The following is a 17,790-nucleotide window of genomic DNA, read 5'->3' on the forward strand; positions in this document are numbered from 1 at the left end:
TTCTACACTTCCTGGGTCCGGATCCCTCTATTCCCATCCTATTCATGTATTTGTCAAGATGCCCCTTAAATGTCACTATCGTCCCTGCTTCCACCACCTCCTCCGGTAGCGAGTTCCAGGCACCCAATACCCTCTGCGTAAAAAACTTGCCTCGTACATCTACTCTAAACCTTGCCCCTCTCACCTTAAACCTATGCCCCCTAGTAATTGACCCCTCTACCCCGGGGAAAAGCCTCTGACTATCCACTCTGTCTATGCCCCTCATAATTTTGTATACCTCTATCAGGTCTCCCCTCAACCTCCTTCGTTCCAGTGAGAACAAACCGAGTTTATTCAACCGCTCCTCATAGCTAATGCCCTCCACACCAGGCAACATCCTGGTAAATCTCTTCTGCAACCTCTCTAAAGCCTCCACATCCTTCTGGTAGTGTGGCGACCAGAATTGAACACTATACTCCAAGTGTGGCCTAACTAAGGTTCTATACAGCTGCAACATGATTTGCCAATTCTTATACTCAATGCCCCGGCCAAAGAAGGCAAGCATGCCGTCTGCCTTCTTGACTACCTTCTCCACCTGTGTCGCCCCTTTCAGTGACCTGTGGACCTGTACTCCTAGATCTCTTTGACTTTCAATACTCTTGAGGGTTCTACCATTCACTGTATATTCCCGACCTGCATTAGACCTTCCAAAATGCATTACCTCACATTTGTCCGGATTAAACTCCATCTGCCATCTCTCCGCCCAAGTCTCCAAACAATCTAAATCCTGCTGTATCTTGTTATCTTATTACTAGGGGGCATAGGTTTAAGGTGCGAGGGAAGGTTTGGAGTAGATGTACCTGGTAGTGGGTACCTGGAACTCGCTGCCGGAGGAGGTGTTGGAAGCAGGGACGATAGTGACATTTAAGGGGCATCTTGACAAATACATGAATAGGATGGGAATAGAGGGATACGGACCCAGGAAGTGAAGAAGATTGTAGTTTAGTCGGGCAGCGTGGTCGGCGCGGGCTTGGAGGGCCGAAGGGCCTGTTCCTGTGCTGTACTTTTCTTTGTTCTTTGTTCTTGAATCTCAATAAAGGAATGTACGACAAGGCGTGAGTTGGCTATGACGGATTGAGGCACGCTACTTAGAGGGATGACGGTGGATAGGCAATGGCAAACATTCGAAGGACGCATGGGGGGGGGGGGGCGGGGGAACTGCAGCAACTGGCGCAGAAATAAAACGGGAAAATTGTTCAACCCATGGCTTAAACATTGGGCCAAGGGATTGGTGAAGAAATGGGGAAAGTAGAGTAGGAGAGTAAGCTTGCGGGAAACGTAAAAACTGACTGTAAAAGTTTCTATCGCCGCGTGAAGATGGATGAAGATAGATGTAGGTCCCTTACAGTCAAAAAGAGGGGGATGTACTTTCGGCGACAAAGAAATGGCCGGGCAACTACAGACATACTTTGGTTGAAAGGAGGACGGGAACCACGCATTGGAAAACGGGGAACGCAGGGTTTAATGAGAGGGGAGAACTGTAGGAAATCAGCATCAGTCGGGAAATGGCGTTGGGGAAATTGACGGGACTGAAGGCCGACACATCCCCAGGGCCAGATGATCTACATCGCAGGGTTCTTCAGGAAGTGGCCCGGGGGAATAGTGGCCACGTTGGTCAGGAGTCAATGAGACTCATTTCCTGAAGATGGGAGGGTGGCTAAAATGTACGACTCGAGAAGGGGAGGTGGGCAGAAAAGAGGGAATTATGGTCCTGACGACGGCAGCGGGGGAAATTCTGGCGCCCGTGATCGAAGATTTAACAGCAGAGCACTCGGCGGGGAACAGTGGCAGGGTTGGACAGGATCGGCGCGGATTGGCGAGAGAGGGAAATTGCGAACGCCAAATCGACTGGAACTCTTCGACTGGGGGCGGTGTACCGAGATGGATGGAAGATAGGTTGGCGGACAGGAAACAAAGAATAGGAATTAACGGGTCTTTTTCCCGAATGGCGGGCGGTGGCGAGTGGGGGTAGGGCGGGGATCGGTGCTGTTCACGATATACATCAATGATTTAGATGAGGGAGCTCGATGTGATATCTCCAAATTTGCGGGCGGCGTCGAGTTGGGCGGGAGGGTGAGCTGCGAGGAGGCCGCGGGGAACCTTCAGCGGGATTTGGGCAAGTGAGTGGGCAAACGGGCGGCAGATGCAGTTTAATACGGGGAAAGGCGAGGTTTGTCCAGTTTGGGGGCAGCAATGAGAAGGCAGATTATTATGGGGAACGGCCATGGTTTAAGTGCGGGGAGCGGGCAAGGAGACCTGGCTCTCCTCGTACACCAGTCGCTGAAGGTACGGCGGGCGGAGAAGGAGGCCAATGGTATGGTGGTCCTCCACAACCGAGACGACTGGATAGGGTAGACTCAGGAACCCATTCCTTGACCTCAGGGCCTTACATTTGACCTCAGAACCCCACTCCTTGACCTAATGACATTCTATGTGGCCTCAGGATTTGTCGATTTGGCCTCAGGATTCCGCTCCCTCTTTTGACCTCAGTGCCCCCCCCCGGGTTCAGCATTCACCCCCCCTTTGGCCTCAGGACCCTTCAATTGGCCTCAGGACCCCTCAAATGGCCTCAGGACCCTTTAATTGGCCTCAGGAACCCCAACTTTGCCTCAGGACCGTTTAATTGGCCTCAGGACCCTTTAATTGACCTCAGGACCCTTCAATTGGCCTCAGGACCCTTTAATTGGCCTCAGGGCCCTTTAATTGGCCTCAGGACCCTTCAATTGGCCTCAGGGCCCTTTCATTGACCTCAGGACCATTTAATTGGCCTCAGGGCCCTTTAATTGACCTCAGGACCCTTCAATTGGCCTCAGGACCCTTTAATTGGCCTCAGGGCCCTTTAATTGGCCTCAGGACCCTTCAATTGGCCTCAGGGCCCTTTCATTGACCTCAGGACCATTTAATTGGCCTCAGGGCCCTTTCATTGACCTCAGGACCCTTCAATTGGCCTCAGGACCCCCAATTTTGCCTCAGGACCCTTTAATTGGCCACAGGACCCCCAATTTTGCCTCAGGACCCTTTAATTGGCCGCAGGGCCCTTTAATTGGCCCAGGACCCTTTAATTGGCCGCAGGGCCCTTTAATTGGCCTCAGGACCCCCAATTTTACCTCAGGACCCTTTAATTGGCCGCAGGGCCCTTTAATTGGCCTCAGGACCCCCAATTATGCCTCAGGACCCTTTAATTGGCCCAGGACCCTTTAATTGGCCTCAGGACCCTTTAATTGGCCTCAGGACCAGGAACCACCCACTCCCCCGCTGATTGGCCGAGGGCTGCCCCGCCCCCCATTCTCCCCGGCGCCGGCTCCCATTGGTCCGCCCTCCGGCACTGGCCCCGCCCCCCGACCAATCAGACCGAGGCTCCCGGCAGACCCCGCGCGCAGAGGCGGCAGCGGCGCGAGAGGGAGCGGGTGAGGAGGTGCGCGCGCAGCCCGGCTGGCGGCGGCGGCGGCCGTTAGGATTCAAATCCCAACCGTCACCAACCGCCGCCGCGAGGGAGCCCCTTCCCCCGGGGCCCGGGCAACCCCGCCAGGAGCCCGCGCTCAGCCAGCCCCGCCCCCTTTCACCCAACCCCGCCCCCTGGGACATTAACCCCGCCCCCTTACACCCTGACCCCGCCCCCTTACCGTGCTGATTCCCACCCCTTACACCTGACTCCGCCCCCTGATCCACTGACCCCGCCCCCTTACGGTCTGACCCCGCCCCCTGGCACCTTAACCCCGCCCCCTGGGACATTAACCCCGCCCCCTTACACCCTGACCCCGCCCCCTTACCGTGCTGATTCCCACCCCTTACACCTGACTCCGCCCCCTGATCCACTGACCCCGCCCCCTTACGGTCTGACCCCGCCCCCTGGCACCTTAACCCCGCCCCCTGGGACATTAACCCCGCCCCCTTACACCCTGACCCCGCCCCCTTACCGTGCTGATTCCCACCCCTTACACCTGACTCCGCCCCCTGATCCACTGACCCCGCCCCCTTACGGTCTGACCCCGCCCCCTGGGACATTAACCCCGCCCCCTTACACCCTGACCCCGCCCCCTTACCGTGCTGATTCCCACCCCTTATATCTGACTCCGCCCCCTGATCCACTGACCCCGCCCCCTTATGGTCTGACCCCGCCCCCTGGTACCCTAGCCCCGCCCCCTTACACCCTGACCCCGCCCCCTGGCACCCTGGCCCCGCCCCCTTTCACCATAACCCCGCCCCCTGGTTCTCTAACCCCGCCCCCTGGGACATTAACCCCGCCTCCTTACACCCTGACCCCGCCCCCTTACCGTGCTGATTCCCACCCCTTACACCTGACTCCGCCCCCTGATCCACTGACCCCGCCCCCTTACGGTCTGACCCTGCCCCCTGGCACCTTAACCCCGCCCCCTGGCACCCTAGCCCCGCCCCCTTACACCCTGACCCCGCCCCCTGCCTCCCTAACCCCACCCTCTTACACCCTGACCCCGCCCCCTCACTCCCTAACCCTGCCCCCTGGGTCACTGGCCCCGCCTCCTGGGTCACTAACCCCGCCCCTAATTAACCTGACTCCACCACCTGGTACCATGTATCCCGCCTCCTGGTACCATGTACCCGCCACCTCGGTCACTCCGCCCTCCTCAGTCACTCCACCCCCCTCGGTCACTCCGCCCCCCCCCCAGTAACTCCACCCCCCTCGGTCACTCCGCCCCCCCCAGTAACTCCACCCCCCTCGGTCACTCCACCCCCCCTCGGTCACTCCGCCCCCCCCCCAGTAACTCCACCCCCCTCGGTCACTCCGCCCCCCTCGGTCACTCCGCCCCAACCCTCCCCCCAGTAACTCCACCCTCGGTCACCGTTCCCCCGCCCTCCGGCCCCCTTCGCCGTGGTTCGATTGTGACCTCTGACCGCTCTCTCTCTCTCTGCCGGTTTAGTGAACCCGCCCCGGCACGGCCCGCCATGATTTCCCTCGCCTTGTTCCCCCCGCCCAGCACCGCCGGCGGGGTCACCCTCTACGAGCTCAACAACGAGCTGGTGGCCGGACCGCAATGCGAGGAGGACACGCAGGCCTTTCACCTCCAGGTAGGCGGAGTTGGGCGACGAGGGGGGGGCGGCGGGGAGGAAGGCAAATCCAAACTCCTAGTCATGTTCGCAAACGGAACCACGTCACAGACTGGGGCGTCCACAGCCAAGGGGCAGTGAGTGAAATGTCCCACCTCAGGTGGAGGAGAATTCAAGTGCATTCCAGAGGGCTTTGGCATACTTGCGTGCTTTCCCAACAAAAGTAAATAACTTGAAGATAGAGGGGCTTTCTAAGGAGAAGACTTGGGGGAAGTGAGGAAGTGAAACTGTGAGTATAACCTACATGGGTATAACCCCCTGGGGGCTGGGGTCACACTTAGGCCAGACCGGGTAAGGCCGGCAGACTTCTTGCCCCATGAGTGAACCAGATGGGCTTTAATTCTCCGACAATGGATGATCGGCTCTCGGTCGCCGTTACTGAGAGCTGGGCCACAGGGTTGCAAGCCCAGACTTGATTGAGTGTTTCGAAGCGGTGATCAGGTGCGTGGATGATGTCAATGCGCTTGACGTAGTCGACTTGGACTTCAGCAAGGCTTTCGATAAAGTGCCACAAGGGAGGCTGATAGCGAAGGTAAGAGCCAATGGGATCCAAGGAAGTTTGGCAAATTGGATCCAGAATTGGCGGGAAGCAGAGGGTGATGGTGGAGCGGTGTTTTTCCCGACCTAGAAGCCTGCGTCCAGTGGGATCCCACAGGGATCAGTGTTGGGGCCCTTGCTGTTTGTGGGATTTGAATGGTTAGGTGGTTGTTTTTGACTGGCGCAGATGCGATGGGCCGAGGGGGCCTTTTCTGTGCTGTTTGATTCTATGACTCTGTTGGGAAAACTCATAAGTATGCCAGAGCCCTCTGGAATTCACTTGAATTCTCCTCCACTCTCTTCGGAGGTGAAAATTTTGCTTCCCCCCCCGCCACGCTGCTATTAACTCTCTCGGGCAAACTGCGCACAATAACTCTCGCGTCGAGCGCCCAGGTAAATTGCAACCAGAGAATTTTCCTGAGCTCCATGACAATGTGGCATGGTGGGAGATGTCCTCAAACCGACCCTTTCAGTGAAGTATCCCTCGATTACAATCCGAATTGATCTGACGAAGTGAATGGATTTTGATAGGGGGGGTGGGGGAGGGTGGTTAAGTGGTATTTGCTTCGTTCCTGTGCTGGCGTGGGGCTCTGATTACTCTTCCTTTTGCTTCCCCAGGTCCTCGGATTACCCCCCGTGGCCATCCAGAAGGACTCTCTAAAGCAGCACAGCCGTTCCGACCACAGCACCAAGGCGGCCTTCATCCATCACTGTGAGTCCGTGTGGAAGCGTAGCGGGAATGCTTGGTGAGTTGGGCATGGGAGGGGAGGGGCGAAGGAAGAGGCACGTCACCTCGCCCATCTTTTTGGCTCTTGCTTCCTGCTGCTCGGTCGAGGGCCGTCACGAATGTGTCGCTTCCCCGTTATTTGGACAACCCCCTCACTCTGAGAGTACACCCTCTGGTCCTAGACTCTCCCGCAAAAAGGGAACAGCCTCTCGGCTCCCACCCTGTCAAACACCCCCCCCGCCCCCAGAGAATCCAACGTCTCAATAAGGTTGCCTCTCATTCTTCGAAACTCCAGGCCCCGACCCACTCGCCCTCTCCTCGTAATAAAATACCTCCTGTTTCTTTGTTTGACTCTTGTACAGTAAAGTATTTTGTGTTTTGTAAATATGGCCTATTTCTTTCAGCCGATGACCGGGAGACTGAACTTTTCTCGCAAAGTTCATGGCTTCCCTCGCGATCGTTACGATGGCTTTGGTCCGGGTGGGGGTGGGGGGGTCACAACAGCGGGGCGCTGTCCGATAGTGACCACAACTCTCTGTTTTCTAGGCGTGAATCCGGGCTCTCTGGTGTTCTCTGTGAGATCGCAGCGTCGGACGATGAAGGTAAGCGGCAAGTGGGGTCTCGATTTAAATTCTTGTCCAAAATATCCTCCCTCCCACAGTGCGGCGCTCCCTCAGCACTGACCCTCCCACAGTGCGGCGCTCCCTCAGCACTGACCCTCCCACAGTGCGGCACTCCCTCAGTGCTGACCCTCCCACAGTGCGGGGCACCCTCAGCACTGACCCTCTCACAGTGCGGAGCTCCCTCAGCACTGACCCTCTCACAGTGCGGAGCTCCCTCAGCACTGACCCTCCCACAGTGCGGAGCTCCCTCAGCACTGACCCTCCCACAGTGCGGGGCACCCTCAGCACTGACCCTCCCACAGTGCGGAGCTCCCTCAGCACTGACCCTCCCACAGCGCGGAGCTCCCACAGCACCGACCCTCCCACAGTGCGGAGCTCCCTCTGCACTGACCCTCCCACAGTGCGGCGCTCCCTCAGCACCGACCCTCCCACAGTGCGGCGCTCCCTCAGCACTGACCCTCCCACAGTGCGGCGCTCCCTCAGCACCGACCCTCCTACAGTGCGGAGCTCCCTCAGCACCGACCCACCCACAGTGCGGAGTTCCCTCAGCACTGACCCTCCCACAGTGCGGAGGTCCCTCAGCACCGACCCTCCCACAGTGCGGAGCTCCCTCAGCACTGACCCTCCCACAGTGCGGCGCTCCCTCAGCACTGACCCTCCCACAGTGCGGAGCTCCCTCAGCACTGACCCTCCCACAGTGCGGCGCTCCCTCAGCACTGACCCTCCCGCAGTGCGGCGCTCCCACAGCACCGACCCTCTCACAGTGCGGAGCTCCCACAGCACCGACCCTCCCACAGTGCGGAGCTCCCTCAGCACTGACCCTCCCACAGTGCGGCCCTCCCTCGGACATCCCGTTGACCCTCTCTCTTGTCTGCTTATTTTCAGCTCCCCAGTGGCTGAGGAAGGTCTCCACATTGGCCTTGGAAATGTTCCAGTGGGCGTCCTCCATTCACACCTCGTTGTCTCCGCACCTCACAGTTAGTATCAGCTGGGCAGGTCACGATCGACGGTAGGACGTTACGAAGTAGGGAGGGACCAGGGCAGGCTGATTCAGGGGTCACACCGGACACCCTCCTCGATTAGCCGAGGTGCAGAATATAAGAGCGGGGAGATCACGATGATTGCATAGTGTTCAATTCCGGTCGCCACACTACCAGAAGGATGTGGAGGCTTTAGAGAGGGTGCAGAAGAGATTTACCAGAATGTTGCCTGGTATGGAGGGCATTAGCTATGAGGAGCGGTTGAATAAACTCGGTTTGTTCTCACTGGAACGAAGGAGGTTGAGGGGCGACCTGATAGAGGTCTACAAAATTATGAGGGGCATAGACAGAGTGGATAGTCGGAGGCTTTTCCCCGGGTTAGAGGGGTCAATTACTAGGGGGCATAGGTTTAAGGTGAGAGGGGCAAGGTTTAGAGGAGATGTACGAGGCAAGTTTTTTACGCAGAGGGTAGTGGGTGCCTGGAACTCGCTGCCGGAGGAGGTGGTGGAAGCAGGGACGATAGGGACATTTAAGGGGCATCTTGACAAATACATGAATAGGATGGGAATAGAGGGATACGGACCCAGGAAGTGTAGAAGATTGTAGTTTAGTCGGGCAGCATGGTCGGCACGGGCTTGGAGGGCCGAAGGGCCTGTTCCTGTGCTGTACTTTTCTCTGTTCTTGAATCTCAATAAAGGAAAGTACGACAAGGTGTGAGTTGGCTGTGACGGATTGAGGAACGCTACTTAGAGGGATGACGGCGGATAGGCAATGGCGAACATTCGAAGGACGCATGGGGGGGGGGGGGGGGGGGGGGACTGCGTTCGGAGTTCCCTCGGAGCGGAGAAGGCCTCAGGAGGAGGTTCAGAGGGGGATTTGGGCAGGAACCTTTTGACCCAGAGGGTGGCGGGAGCCTCGAGCTCGCTGCCCGAAAGGGCGGGAGAGGCAGGCGACTCCAACCACAATTGAGATGCGTGGGGGTGAGCTCTCGAAACGCCCGACGCGCAGGCTAAACGCTGTTTTTTCGTTATTTCTCTGTTCCAGCTCAGCATGGAGATGTTGCTCGGCGAATTCGCGCACGTGGCTGACTGGTGAGTGGCTGATCAGACCCGTCCCTGGCCTCATAGAACATCCAACATGGAACATGACAGCGCAGTCCAGGCCCTTCAGCCCTCGATGTTGCGCCGACCTGTGAATCCATTCTAAAGCCCATCTACACTATTCCCTTATCGTCCATATGTCTATCCAATGACCATTCGAATGCCCTTAGTGTGGGCGAGTCCACTACTGTTGCAGGCAGGGCATTCCACGCCCTTACTACTCTCTGAGTAAAGAACCTACCTCTGACATCTGTCCCCTATCTATCGCCCCTCAATTTAAAGCTACGTCCCCTCGTGCTGGACATCACCATCCGAGGAAAAAGGCTCTCACTGTCCCACCCTATCCAATCCTCTGATCATCTTGTCTGCCGCAATTCAGTCACCTCTTAACCTTCTTCTCTCTGACGAAAACAGCCTCCAGCCTTTCCTCATCAGATCTTCCCTCCATACCAGGCAACATTCTGGTAAATCTCCTCCGCACCCTTTCCAAAGCTTCCACATCCTTCCTGTAATGCGGCGACCGGAATTGCACGCAATGCTCCAAATGCGGCCGCACCAGAGTTTTGTACAGCTGCAACATGACCTCCTGACTCCGGAACTCAATCCCTCTACCAATAAAAGCTAACACACCGTCCGCCTCCTTAACAACCCTCTCAACCTGGGTGGCAACTTTCAGGGATCTATGTACATGGACACCGAGATCTCTCTGCTCATCCACACGGCCAAGAATCTTACCATTAGCCCAGTACTCAGTCTTCCTGTTATTCCTTCCAAAATGAATCACCTCACACTTTTCTGCATTAAACTCCATTTGCCACCTCTCAGCCCAGCGCTGCAGCTTATCTCTGTCCCTCTGTAACTTGTAACATCCTTCCGCACTGTCCGCAACTCCACCGACTTTAGTGTCATCTGCGAATTTACTCACCCGCCCTTCTGCGCCCTCCTCCAGGTCATTTATAAAAATGACAAACAGCAGCGGCCCCAAAACAGACCCTTGTGGTACACCACTAGTAACTGGACTCCAGTCTGAACATTTCCCATGAACCACCACCCTCTGTCTTCTTCCAGCTAGCCAATTTCTGATCCAAACTGCTAAATCTCCCTGAATCCCATGCCTCCGTATTTTCTGCAGTAGCCTACCTTGGGGAACCTTATCAAACGCTTTACTGAAATCCATATACACCACATCAACTGCTTTACCCTCGTCCACCTGTTTGGTCACCTTCTCAAAGAACTCAATAAGGTTTGTGAGGCATGACCTACCCTTCACAAAACTGTGTTGACTATCTCTAATCAAATTATTCCTTTCCAGATGATTATACATCCTATCTCTTATAAACCTTTCCAAGATTTTGCCCACAACAGAAGTAAGGCTCACTGGTCTATAGTTACCGGGGTTGTCTCTACTCCCCTTCTTGAACAAGGGGACAACATTTGCTATCCTCCAGTCTTCTGGCACTATTCCTCGAGACAAAGGTGACTGAAAGATCAAAGCCAAAGGCTCGTCAATCTCCTCCCGAGCTTCCCAGAGAATCCTAGGATAAATCCCATCCGGCCCAGGGGACTTATCTATTTTCACCCTTTCCAGAATTGCTAACACCTCCTCCTTATGAACCTCAAGCCCTTCTAGTCGAGTAGCCTGAATCTCCGTATTCTCCTCGACAACATTGTCTTTTTCCTGTGTGAATACGGACAAAAAATATTAATTTGCCACCTCTCAGCCCAGCTCTGCAGCTTATCTCTGTCCCTCTGTAACTTGTAACATCCTTCCGCACTGTCCACAACTCCACCGACTTTAGTGTCATCTGCGAATTTACTCACCCGCCCTTCTACGCCCTCCTCCAGGTCATTTATAAAAATGACAAACAGCAGCGGCCCCAAAGCAGATCCTTGTGGTACACCACTTGTAACTGGACTCCAGTCTGAACACTTCCCATCAGCCACCACCCTCTGTCTCGGGAGATTCACCCCTTTCCCCGCGGAGGGTGAGGGATGCGTTGGGAGGGTGGAGGGTGAACCAGGGACGGACGGCGAACGAAACCAAACCCTAACCCTAACCCTAACCCTAACCCTAACACCCCCCCCCCCCGCTAGCCGACGGCAAGTACATAACTAATAATTTATTCTGCACCTCAACAACGGACCTTCTCTGTTTCCAGGCTGGAGTGCCCCCTCCGCGCGTTTGCCTGGCACCCCCACACTTTCAAATTCGCCCTGGGGCTCCTGGATGACTCGGTCAGGGTCTACAACTGCAAGAGGTAGGTGCGGGCCTGTTGGACGGCCAGGGTCCCTGTCCGAGCAGGGGACTTGAGTAAAATTGGATGGTAAACCTACTGGGCAACTTGAGGGTTGCAAGAAGCCAGGAGGGTAGGTTTGGGGGTGATGGAAGGGGGTTAAGGTGTGTTTGACTGCAGGGGTCCTGTTTTTTTTTTTTGTCGAAGGAAGGGCAGCTTGGCCCGATTAGCAGCCATAAGACATAGGAGCAGAATTCGGCCACTCGGCCCATCGAGTTGGCTCCGCCGTGGCTGATATTTTCTCCTCCCCATTCTCCCGCCTTCTCCCCATAACCCCCGATCCCCTTATTGATCAAGAACCTATCTATCTCTGTCTTAAAGACGCTCAGTGAATTGGCCCCCACAGCCTTCTGCGGCAAAGAGTTCCACAGATTCCCCCCCCCTCTGGCTGGAGAAATTCCTCCCCGTCTCGGTTTTGAAGCCTTCAGTCTGAGATGGTGTCCTCTCGCTTCTCCTACAAGTGGAAACGTCCACGTCCGCTCTATCCCGGGCCTCCTGTAAGTTTCAATAAGATCCCCCCACCCTCGTCCTTCTAAACTCCCAACGAGTGCGGACCCAGAGTCCTCGACCGCTTCCTCGTACGGCGACCTCTTCGTTCCGGGGGATCGTCCTCGCGAGCCTCCCTCTGGGCCCTTTCCCAGGCCCCAGCCCGTCCTTCCTTAGACACGGGGGGGGCCCCCGAAACGGCTCACCCCGCTCCGAACGGGGCCTGAGCGGAGCCTCAGGAGTACGTCCCTGGTCCTGTATCCCGGCCCTCTCGACGCGAACTCCGACGTCGCAATCTCCGCCCCGACTGCCGACTGAGCCCGCTCGTTAACCTGAAGAGAATCGTCAACAAGGACTCCCCAAGTCTCTTTGTGCTTCTGATTTCCAAAGCATTTAGAAAATAGTCTGTGCCTAAGTTCCTCCTTCCAAAGTGCTTAACCTCACACTTTTCCACATTGTATTGCGTTTGCCACTTCCTTGCCCACTCTCCTCGCCCGTCCAAGTCCTTCCGCAGCCCCCTTGCTTCCTCAATACTACCTGTCCCTCTACAGATCTTTGTATCACCTTGCCCCTCGCACCTTAAACCTATGCCCCCGAGTTATTGACCCCTCTACCCTGGGGAAAAGCCTCTGACTATCCCCTCTGTCTATGCCCCTCGTAATTTTGTAGACCTCTATCAGGTCGCCCCTCAACCTCCGTCGTTCCAGTGAGAACAGACCGAGTTCATCCAACCGCTCCTCGTAGCTAATGCCCTCCATACCAGGCAACATTCTGGTAAATCTCTTCTGCACCCTCTCTCAAGCCTCCACATCCTTCTGGTAGTGTGGCGACCGGAATTGAACACTATACTCCAAGTGTGGCCTAACTAAGGTTCTATACAGCTGCAACGCGACTTGCCAATTCTTATACTCAATGCCCCGGCCAATGAAGGCAAGCATGCCGTGTGCCTTCTTGACTACCTTCTCCACCTGTGTTGCCCCTTTCAGTGACCTGTGGACCTGTACTCCTAGATCTCTCTGGCTGTCAATACTCTTTAGAACATAGAACAGTACAGCACAGAACAGGCCCTTCGGCCCTCGATGTTGTGCCGAGCATTGTCCGAGACCAAGCTCAGGCTCTCCCACTCCCTGTCATTCTGGTGCGCTCCATGTGCCTATCCAATAACCGCTTGAAAGTTCCGAAAGTGTCCGACTCCACTATCACAGCAGGCAGTCCATTCCACACCCTAACCACTCTCTGAGTAAAGAACCTACCTCGGACATCCCTCCTATATCCCCACCCCGAACCTTATAGTTATGCCCCCTTGTCACAGCGACATCCACCCGAGGAAATCGTCTCTGAACGTCCACTCTATCTATCCCCCTCATCATCTTATACACCTCGATTAAGTCGCCTCTCATCCTCCTCCGCTCCAAAGCTCCCTCAACCTTTCCTCATAAGACCCACCCTCCAATCCAGGCAACATTCTGGTAAATCCCCTCTGCCCCCTTTCCAATGCTTCCACATCCTTCCTATAGTGAGGTGACCAGAACTGCACACACTACTCCAAATGTGGTCTCACCAGGGTCCGGTACAGTTGCAGCATAACCCCGCGGCTCTTAAACTCAAGCCCCCCGTTAATAAACGCTAACACACTGTGGGCCTTCTTCACGGCTCCATCCACTCGAGTGGCAACCTTCAGAGATCTGTGGACATGAACCCCGAGATCTCTCTGCTCCTCCACCTTCCTCAGGACCCCGCCGTCGACCCCGTAATCCGCTTGTCCCGCCAAAAATGAATCACCTCGCACTCATCAGGGTTAAACTCCATCTGCCACTTCTCGGCCCAGCTCTGCATCCTATCAGTGTCTCTTTGCGGCCTACCACGGCCCTCCCCCTCACCCACTACTCCACCAATCTTGGTGTCATCAGCAAATTTACTGACCCCCCCCCCCCCCTTCAGCCCCCTCCTCCAAGTCGTTGATAAACATCACAAAGAGCGTAGGACCCAGCACTGATCCCTGTGGTACACCCGCTGGTAACTGGTCTCCGGGATGAAGATTTTCCATCCACCACCACCCCCCGTCTTCGATGTGATAGTCAGTCACCGATCCAATCGGCCAAATTTCCCTCGATCCCACACCTCCTTACTTCCCCCCCGGGGGTTAATTAATTAGCCTTCAGCTCGACGAGCCGGCATCATTGCCGGATGGAGCTGGGGGGGGGAGGGGGGGCTTTTTCGACAAAGCCCTTTTCTCAGTTTTGGTCCTGACCCCGTGCCCGCAGTGGAACCGTTCTGCTCTTAGTTAAAACTGTATTAGAAGCGCTGCAGACTTGTCTGAGGATTAGGGGGTTGAGAAACAGCCTTTTGGAGAATCCCAGTCCTGGTTGATTTGTTTTGATTTATTATTGTCACATGTATTATATGTTATGGGAGAGAACCCCAAAATGTGTCATGGAGTTCAATCAACCAACCAAAGTGAGGTGATTCACTTTGGAAGGAATAACAGGAATGCGGAATATTTGGCTAATGGTAAAGTTCTTGAAAGTGTGGATGAGCAGAGGGATCTAGGTGTCCATGTACATAGATCCCTGAAAGTTGCCACCCAGGTTGATAGGGTTGTGAAGAAGGCCTATGGAGTGTTGGCCTTTATTGGTAGAGGGATTGAGTTCCGGAGTCGGGAGGTCATGTTGCAGCTGTACAGAACTCTGGTACGGCCGCATTTGGAGTATTGCGTACAGTTCTGGTCACCGCATTACAGGAAGGACGTGGAGGCTTTGGAGCGGGTGCAGAGGAGATTTACCAGGATGTTGCCTGGTATGGAGGGGAAATCTTATGAGGAAAGGCTGACGGACTTGAGGTTGTTTTCGTTGGAGAGAAGAAGGTTAAGAGGAGACTTAATGGAGGCATACAAAATGATCAGGGGGTTGGATAGGGTGGACAGTGAGAGCCTTCTCCCGTGGATGGAAATGGCTGGCACGAGGGGACATAGCCTTAAACTGAGGGGTAATAGATATAGGACAGAGGTCAGAGGTAGGTTCTATACGCAAAGAGTAGTGAGGCCGTGGAATGCCCTACCTGCTACAGTAGTGAACTCGCCAACATTGAGGGCATTTAAAAGTTTATTGGATAAACATATGGATGATAATGGCATAGTGTAGGTTAGATGGCTTTTGTTTCGGTGCAACATCGTGGGCCGAAGGGCCTGTACTGCGCTGTATTGTTCTATGTTCTATGTTCAACCTCCCCCTTTAATGTATTTGTTGCTTTTCCGAGCACACGGCTTGTTCCCTAGGTGTGGGATTACAATTATGGACACGTGGGTGTTTAAACACAAAACAATGTTTATTCCATGAACTCAACTTAACATCTTAAATAAACCTTGGATCTTTTAACACCCCTTACTTCAAAGATAACTCAGAAAACATTGCAACTGTAAATAATTCCTCAAAATGTTCCTTCAAACTTCCAAGAGACTTAACACCTTTAAACAGAGTCACATCAGGTTAAAGGCTTCACTATTGTGAGTTTAAATCGCCCAAGTGATGCAGAGATAGTCTTTCATGGCAGAGATCCAACTCACTGCAAACACACAGACACTCCCAAGCACTTTTCAAACTGCAAAACTAAACTGCAAAATGGCTGACCTGACCTCAGCTCCACCCACTCTCTGACATCGCTGTTTTCTTAAAGGTACATTGCTTAAACATCCATGTCTTAAAGGAACTCTCACATGACATAGTATACAGTGAAAAGTCTTGTTTCTTGCCTGCTGTACAAACAATGCACGCCGTGCATAGGGAAGGAGGGAGAGGCTGCAGAATATAATGTTACAGTCATAGCAAGGTGTAGAGAAAAGGTCAACTTAATACGAGGTAGGTCCATTCAAAAGTCTGATGGCAGTCGGGAAGAGGCTGTTCTCGAGTCGGTCGGTACGTGACTTTGGGATCTTTTTCCTGACGGAAGGAGGTGGGAGAGAGCGTGTCCGGGGTGCGGGGGGGGGGTCCTTAACTATGCTGGCTGCCTTTCCGAGGCTGCGGGAATTGTAGACGGAGTCGATGGACGGGAGGCTGGTTTGCGTGACGGGCTGGGCTACACTCCCGGCCTTTTGTAGCCTCCTGCGGCCTTGGGAAGAGCAGGATCCGCACCGAGCTGTGATACAACCAGAAAGAATGCTTTCTATGGAGCATCTGTAAACATTGGTGAGGGTCGGAGCTGACATGCCAAATTTCCTCAGTCTTCTGAGAACGTAGAGACGTTGGTGGGCTTTCTTAACTATAGTGTCAGCGTGGGGGGACCAGGACAGGCTGCTGGTGATCTGGACGCCTAAAAGCTTGAAGCTCTCGACCCTTTCTACCCCGTTCCCGTTGATGTAGACAGGGGCATGTTCTCCACTAGGCTTCCTGAAGTCGGTGACAATCTCCTTCGTTTCGTTGACATTGAGGGAGAGATTATTGTCGTCGCACCAGCTCACCAGATTCTCTGTCTCATTCCCGTACTCTGTCTCGTCGTTGTTCGAAATCCGACCCACTACGGTGGCGTCACCAGCAAATTTGAAGATCGAGTTGGAGGGGAATTTGGCCGGGCAGTCATAGGTGTACGAGGAGTATCGTAGGGGGCTGAGGACACAGCCTTGGGGGTTTCGGACAGGAGCCAGATCTGATTGGTGAAAAAGTGTCGAGAGATCTCTTCCTTCAAAGAATAACTCTGTGAGGACAGGTTTTCCTGTGTGCTATCGGTATTTAGGCTGGTTTGAGAGCTGGGAGGGGCAGTTAAGGGTATTGTCTTCGCCGTGTCGAGTGGTATTGTTTTAAGAAGGCGAATGGAGTTTTAGTCCTTCTTTGCGAGAGGGATGGAGTTTAAGGGTTAGGGTTAGGGTTAGGGTTAGGGTTACCCTAACCCTAATTTGGAGTTTAAGACTAGTTAGGTTATGCTGCAATTGTATACGGTGTTAGTGAGGCCACACCTGGAGTATTGTGTTTAGTTTTGGTCTCCTTACTTGAGAAAGGACGTACTGGCACTGGGGTGTGTGCAGAGGAGATTCATTAGGTTAATCCCAGAGCTGAAGGGGTTGGATTACGAGGGGAGGTTGAGTAGACTGGGACTGTACTCGTTGGAATTTAGAAGGATGAGGGGGGATCGTATAGAAACATTATGAAGGGAATAGACAGGATAGATGCGGGCAGGTTGTTTCCACTGGCGGGTGAAAGCAGAACTAGGGGGCATGGCCTCAAAATAATAGAAGTAGATTTAGGACTGAGTTTAGGAGGAACTTCTTCACCCAAAGGGTTGTGAATCTCTGGAATTCCTTGCCCAGTGGAGCAGGAGAGGCTCCTTCATTCAATGTTTTTAAGGTAAAGATAGTCTTTGGATGAACAAAGGGATTAAGGGTTATGGTGTTCGTCCCGTGTGTGTGGGGTGTGCGTGCCGTGTGAGTTAGGCGTGTGTGTGACTTCCGTGACTTCTTCCCTCAGCGCGACAGTGCCTACTCTGAAACACCGTTTGCAGAAGGACGTGTCCGTTCTGGCTTGGAAGCCCCTCTGTGCCTCCGTGCTGGCCGTCGGTTGCGTCACCTGTATCCTGGTGTGGAACATAGACCCCACCTCGCTCTCCACCAGGTACGTCGGAGGGCTGGCGCCGAGGGAGCGCCGCACTGTGGGAGGGTCGGTGCTGAGGGAGCGCCGCACTGTGGGAGGGTCGGTGCTGAGGGAGCTCCGCACTGTGGGAGGGTCAGTGCTGAGGGAGCTCCGCACTGTGGGAGGGTCAGTGCTGAGGGAGCTCCGCACTGTGGGAGGGTCAGTGCTGAGGGAGCGCCTCACTGTGGGAGGGTCGGTGCTGAGGGAGCGCCGCACTGTGGGAGGATCAGTGATGAGGGAGCACCGCACTGTGGGAGGGTCAGTGCTGAGGGAGTGCCGCACTGTGGGAGGGTCAGTGCTGAGG

General features: G+C 54.7%; 1 protein-coding gene across 1 annotated transcript; it reads left to right on the forward strand.

The window, feature by feature from the left end:
- Positions 1 to 3,387: 3,387 nt before the first annotated feature.
- aaas (achalasia, adrenocortical insufficiency, alacrimia) lies at positions 3,388 to 17,505 on the forward strand (the record flags this gene model as incomplete). The annotated part of the gene is made up of 8 exons (XM_072494816.1): positions 3,388 to 3,446; positions 4,938 to 5,085; positions 6,280 to 6,407; positions 6,935 to 6,990; positions 7,897 to 7,988; positions 9,036 to 9,082; positions 11,251 to 11,349; positions 17,325 to 17,505. Coding segments are annotated over exons 2-8 (726 nt in total), but the record flags the coding sequence as incomplete, so codon positions are not given.
- Between the last annotated feature and the right edge of the window lie 285 nt (positions 17,506 to 17,790).

This window comes from Scyliorhinus torazame, unplaced genomic scaffold (genome assembly GCF_047496885.1).
Source record: "Scyliorhinus torazame isolate Kashiwa2021f unplaced genomic scaffold, sScyTor2.1 scaffold_1124, whole genome shotgun sequence".
NCBI lineage: Eukaryota > Metazoa > Chordata > Chondrichthyes > Carcharhiniformes > Scyliorhinidae > Scyliorhinus > Scyliorhinus torazame.